The 6,247-nt window shown below is 42.3% G+C and overlaps 1 protein-coding gene across 1 annotated transcript; it reads left to right on the forward strand.

Moving 5' to 3' along the window:
- The first annotated feature begins 1,162 nt into the window (after positions 1 to 1,162).
- Positions 1,163 to 2,172, forward strand: LOC114600099 (uncharacterized). Its single transcript, XM_028735838.2, has one exon. It carries the CDS (start codon positions 1,180 to 1,182, stop codon positions 2,170 to 2,172), a length of 993 nt encoding a protein of 330 aa, XP_028591671.2. The 5' UTR covers positions 1,163 to 1,179.
- The last annotated feature ends 4,075 nt before the right edge of the window (positions 2,173 to 6,247 follow it).

Raw genomic sequence — 6,247 nt, forward strand, 5'->3', positions numbered from 1 at the left:
CATCTCCTTCCTCTCTCTCCTCGTTGATAGCTCTAGATCACTTTGAATGGACCTGATCTGATATGGGGCAAAATTGGGCTGCATCCAATGCACTCTGGTGGAATCTTGGCTCAACTCAAATCAATCCATTTTGGTTCAGGGTCTGGGATTTGGCTGGTTCTGGTGCACAGCCCTAGTATAGAGCCAATATGACTAATAACCATTGGGAGATCAGTTTCTCTAATCCCCTTCTAAATCCATCCCATCTAAGCCATTGGTTCTTAATTCCCCCCCTCTGGGCCACACTTTCAGAATAAAAATTTGCTCATGCACTGAATGTTTTATTGATAAGAGATACATTGGAAAGCTAGCCAGATTGATTCGTATACTGTCGGTGGGTTCTTCTTCTTGTCTTGCTGGGCTGTGTATGTAATAAAGGCGAGCCATACCAGGGTGAAGGTGTCCTCTTCTTTTTGTCCCCATGTCATTTTTAGTCTGTTGGTTAGCTTTTCTAATAAGGCTGTTTTCCATACGATTTGGTATCAGTGGTCCATGTTCAGTCCTGACATGTCTCTCCAGTGTCTGGCTATGATGCTTCTGACTGCTGAGAGTAGGTGGGTTATAAGCTTTTTATAATGTGAGTGGGCATTATTATCTTGAGAAATGTTCAGAAAATCCTTAATAAAAATTATAAACAAAAAATACATTGGAAAGCAAAAAGATCACAACTACTGTCACTTGATGCTCTTGCTCTCATTTTGAACATTTATCTATCCATATTCTGCAAAAAAAAATGATACTATACTATGCTACACTAAAATATTTAAATGTTTCTTTGATTGTCCTTGAATCTTCTCACCACACTTGCCAGCCTTTCCTGCCACACCAGTGTGGTGTGTCACATACACTGAGAACCACTGATCTCAGCACAGGGTCACCACCAAATCTTGTGGTAGTGAATTCAAGGATTCCTAGGCAAGTCTGTGATTTGTGAATTTCTCTTCATTCCAAACTGAGCCAGAAGCTGATATTTCTGTTGTTTGTTCTGTAAATAAATGAACAGAGCTCTCTAAGATGAAAGTGGCTAGTTTTCTGGAGGGGAAAGTCCATTTGTATAAAAAAACCTTTTGAATTCATGCACCACACTAAACATCTACATATTCATTGTTCTTTCAGGGTGCTCCGGCAGCTGATGAAAAGATGTTGAACTGCACAGTTAGTGAAGTTACTGTGATGAACCTGAAACCTGATAAGAAAACAACCGTAATATTGCCTGGAAAGAAGAAAGAGAAGGTTCTCAGGTCTGCCAGCTTCCACCATTCTGCTCCCAACCTTGCAGACACTACAGTAATCAAAGAAGAGACAAAAACCCTGTCTAGAAAAGTCACCAAAGATAGTGTTACTTTCCCCAAACCATTTTATTCAGCAGATGCTCAAAGCATGGATAATCTTGCCATGAAAAGACCAGTGAGGTTGGCTCCGCTAGAGATCTCCTTGGAAGTTAAAGAAGCTCAGCTCAAGAAAATCATGAGCCTTCAGAGAGATTCCCAGTTGGCTGCTTCCAAACTGGCTAGCATTGGCTCCATTGGCAGTGAGCCCCATGTCAAAAGGGTGAAGAATTTGGCCCAGGTTGAGGTGGAAAGCCTTCACATGGTCAAGCCGAATGAGAAGCCCACTTTAGAGAATCAAGAGGGCAGCCATTCATCAAGTTTTGACAACCCTTTGTGTAAGGTTCAGATCATCTTGCCAGCTGAGGGAAATGCCAAGCCTTCTAAAAAGCCTGTTGCTGAATGCTCCCCTGTGCAATGCCGTAAGCCTTTAATTCCCAAGAACGTGTGTGGCATTCTCCAAACGCCTGATTTTCAAGAGGATGCCAAGATTCCAGACAACCCTTCTCAGGTGAATGGTAGGCCCCGTTTCAAATTAAAGCAGATGAAAGAGCAACAGGAGCGTTTAGGCAAGGCCAAACCTTTGAAGGCCACAGGGACTGGCCTGGAGGAAGGGAAGGTCCAAACAGCTGGCCAACGAGCTCAGAAGACTCTTAGCCATGCAAACAAGTTACTGGACAATGTAGCCAAAAAGCACAGGGGGAGAGGGGAAGAGCCGGATGAGATTGATGAGGACCTCCTTGCAATGCGACCAGCCTCACGAAGGATGGCGCTGGGAGATATTATCCTGGTGGATGAAGAGTAAAGCTGGATCTTAGTTCCACTTTAGCTCAATCCCAATCCTTTCAGCTCTAATCCCTGAAAATGAACAGTGTTAAAATTACAACTTCCTGAAGATCATCAACATTACACTTCTCCATTGCCATTCTACTAAATGGTAAACAGCTTTACAGTTTTATAGGAGAACTATGTTGTGCAATAAATGTCAGTTGTCCACTGTTCTATGGACTCTTTTATGTGTCTTGGTGTCCTTCAAAACTTTCTTCTTATTTAAATAGTTGTGTGATGCAGCCATGCTAGAAGTTGACCTGGAGGAATACTATTTGAGTTGAGTGACCACTCAGCTCACCTATAGGAGTATCACAAGACTCAAACTATAACAACAGGATACCTACAGAGGAATCATGTGGGTAGGATTTGGGTGTGGTCAGGGGGGATGACTAGATAAGGGATCTAAACAGGAAATTTACCTCTGTGGTAGGAATATTAATGGGAGAACTGAACACCTAAAGTGAAATGATGAAGTGACACTTTTGGGCAAGGGGACCTCCTGGATTTTTTTGTTGTGAATCTGAAATGTAAAAAGAAGAAGAAAGGTTAAAAGGGGGAAATCAGACTGTATTTGAAGACAAGGCTGTAGAGCAAATTCTTTGCATGCTGAAGGTCCTAGGTTCAAACCCTGGCATCTCCAGATAGGGCTGAGAGGGAAATGAAACCCTGTAGAACCACTGCAAGTCAGTGTAGTCAATCTTGAGTTAGATGAGCAAATGGTCTGAGTTGGTATAAGCCAGTTTCTAATGTATGCATTGCATTTTTAAAAAATGAAAAGCAGTTTTAGAAGTAGTGACTTATCCCTTCATTGAATTTCAGATGTTTGTGTGCTCTTGTGAGCCATGGGCAGGATGCTGGTGTGTGTATGGATTTGGAACATGGAATGGGTGAAACATCTCATACCCTCCACCCATCACTAGTTCTCTGCTGACTTGCAACACAGCTAGTCACCAGTGTTAGGGCTCCTCTGTTTCTGGGGAAGGCATAGGAATATTGATTGAATGGGTTGAGAAGAATCCGGAACAGAATCTATCCCATATGCATGTAAAATGATATGGAAATGGCAAAGTTCTGAATGATAATTTCCATGAGAAGAACAGTTTAATGATGCCTGTGGGAAAATGTGTGCATGTGAATAAACTCACAGAAAGAGATTAACATAGGAAACAAAAAAACAGAATCATGGACAAATATATGCCCAAATTAAATGGAAGTAAAGGGAAACATATTTGTATGTCCCTAGCTCAGATACATTGGTTAAAGACATGCTTCCCTGTGCAAGCGAAAATAATCACAGTTGTCAACTTGGAACAGTAAATCCAAACTGAATTCCTCTGCAACTTCAGTGAAAGGGCAGCTAAAAATAGCACGAAGCAACAGTAAGCAATGCTTTGCAGGTTAGAAAAGGGACCAGCTGATATCCATTACTCATTTTGCTGGCTGATAGATGGAATAATGCTTTTTTCAAGGCAAACTACTCTTTAGAAGAGAGGATTCAAGGACAGGGTCTTAGCTGGTGTCATTTTGTACTTTAAGCAACTCAGATAATTAAACTGCACTGGAACCAAGGTTGCAGGTGGTCAGAGTATATGTCTGAATATTCTCTTCATGGAAAGAATGGGCTGAAAATCTCCTCTGTACAGAAAAAACATGATGTCAGGAAGAGGACAAGGCTGAATACGTCTACCTGACATTCAATCTTTTTATATAAAGGGAAGAGGCAAGGGAAGCATTCAAACTTTCAAGCCCCACACAACTGTGTCAAAATGGTGCTGTCCAAGGAAAGCTTTCCTACCCAATACTCCTGTGTGTAAATGCTTTGGGTAATTCCATTGGGTATGTACATGGGACCACCACCACCATCATTTTATTGTCAGCTGCTTTCCCATAGTTAGTATGGACATCTTTTTCAAGTATGTGGAGCTGAAGAAGGAAGCTGGAAGAGTGAAACTCTTTCCCACTTCCTCTTTCAGCTCTTTCTGCTTCTCAGATTAATTCTGCTGAATCCAGCTTTTACCCAGTTGCCTTGGGAAAGTGTTGTGTCTTTGTATGTGCAATTTGTCTTCTTTCTGTCTCTCTGTGGGGAGAGGAGAATGGTGACAGAAGAAGAAGAAGAAGAAGAGTTTGGATTTGATATCCTGCTTTATCACTACCTGAAGGAGTCTCAAAGCGGCTAACATTCTCCTTTCTCTTACTCCCCCACAACAAACACTCTGTGAGGTGAGTGGGGCTGAGAGACTTCAGAGAAGTGTGACTGGCCCAAGGTCACCCAGCTGCTGCATATGGAGGAGCGGAGATGCGAACCCGGTTCCCCAGATTACGAGTCAACCACTCTTAACCACTACACCACACTGGCTCTCAGAAGAGGGTGGCATCCATGTCACTTGCTCAAAACTCCAAATGTGTCCACTGTCCTTGAATGATTGGCAACCTGTTCTGCCCAAGATTTTGGCTGTCAAAGGCAGTAAATTATTTAGGATTCAGATAGATAATGACGACAACCAAAGTTACTCTTTAATAGCTTTTTTTTATATGATGAGGTTTTATGTTGTTGTTGTTGTTTAGTCGTTTAGTCGTGTCCGACTCTTCATGACCCCATGGACCAGAGCACGCCAGGCACCTCTGTCCTCCACTACCTCCTGCAGTTTGGTCAAACTCATGCTGGTAACCTCGAAAACACTATCCAACCATCTCGTCCTCTGTCGCCCCCTTCTCCTTGTGCCCTCCATCTTTCCCAGCATCAGTGTCTTCTCCAGGGAGTCTTCTCTTCTCATGAGGTGGCCAAAGTACTGGAGCCTCAGCTTCACAATCTGTCCTTCCAGTGAGCACTCAGGGCTGATTTCCTTAAGAATGGATGCGTTTGATCTTCTTGCAGTCCATGGGACTCTCAAGAGTCTTCTCCAGCACCATAATTCAAAAGCATCAATTCTTTGGCGATCAGCCTTCTTTATGGTCCAGCTCTCACTTCCATACATCACTACTGGGAAAACCATGGCTTTAACTATACGGACCTTTGTTGGCAAGGTGACGTCTCTACTTCTCAAGATGCTGTCTAGGCCTGTCATTGCCCTTCTCCCAAGAAGCAGGCGTCTTTTAATTTCGTGGCTGCTGTCACCATCTGCAGTGATCATGGAGCCCAAGAAAGTAAAATGTCTCACTGCCTCCATTTCTTCCCCTTCTATTTGCCAGGAGGTGATGGGACCAGTGGCCATGATCTTCGTTTTTTTGATGTTGAGCTTCAGACCATATTTTGCGCTCTCCTCTTTCACCCTCATTAAAAGGTTCTTTAATTCCTCCTCACTTTCTGCCATCAAGGTTGTGTCATCTGCATATCTGAGGTTGTTGATATTTCTTCCGGCAATCTTAATTCCAGCCTTTCGCATGATGTATCCTGCATATAAATTAAATAAGCAGGGAGACAAAATATAGCCTTGTCGTACTCCTTTCCCAATTTTGAACCAATCAGTTCCAATTGGTTCCTCATAATCAATTATGAGGTTTTATAGGCTAATGAATAAGAATCTGTCTTATTCACAAGTTTAAACAGAGTTGGTTATAAAGCCTAGAAATACCTAAGACTGCATTCAGGCAGCACATCTCTTCATTTCCCCCATGTTTCCTTCCCTAACAATTTCTGCGTTTTATAAGATCTTTCATATGACATAAAAGCCACTTTTGGAAATCTAGCAGAATCTAGTGGAAGTTTAGTACACAATTCTGTGATGATTGCTTCCAGAAAAAATATAATAAATTTGCAAGCCTATTAACCCGGAAAATTGCAGGAATTTTGTGCTGCACATTTTTGCTCCATTTTCACAAACCACACCATTGTGATGAAATATGGGCTGGTATTCTAGCATACAGTTCCCCCCACTATTTTCTTGGGCCAGTCATGGGGAAACAGAAGTACACATGCTCATAAAGGGTGGTGACATGTCCGATGACATCTGCTGTTGTGTCATACCACAACCACCTTCTTGGACATATAAAAAAAGGGAAATTCTTTAATGCAGCAGGTAATGCGATGCAAAAGGAATGTTAGAAGCACT

This window comes from Podarcis muralis, chromosome 8, assembly GCF_964188315.1.
Source record: "Podarcis muralis chromosome 8, rPodMur119.hap1.1, whole genome shotgun sequence".
Taxonomy (NCBI): Eukaryota; Metazoa; Chordata; class Lepidosauria; order Squamata; family Lacertidae; genus Podarcis; species Podarcis muralis.

What these genes read in the sequence shown, in the direction of transcription:
- LOC114600099 (XM_028735838.2), top strand. Translation starts at nt 1,180, where the DNA reads ATGTTGAACTGCACAGTTAGTGAAGTTACTGTGATGAACCTGAAACCT.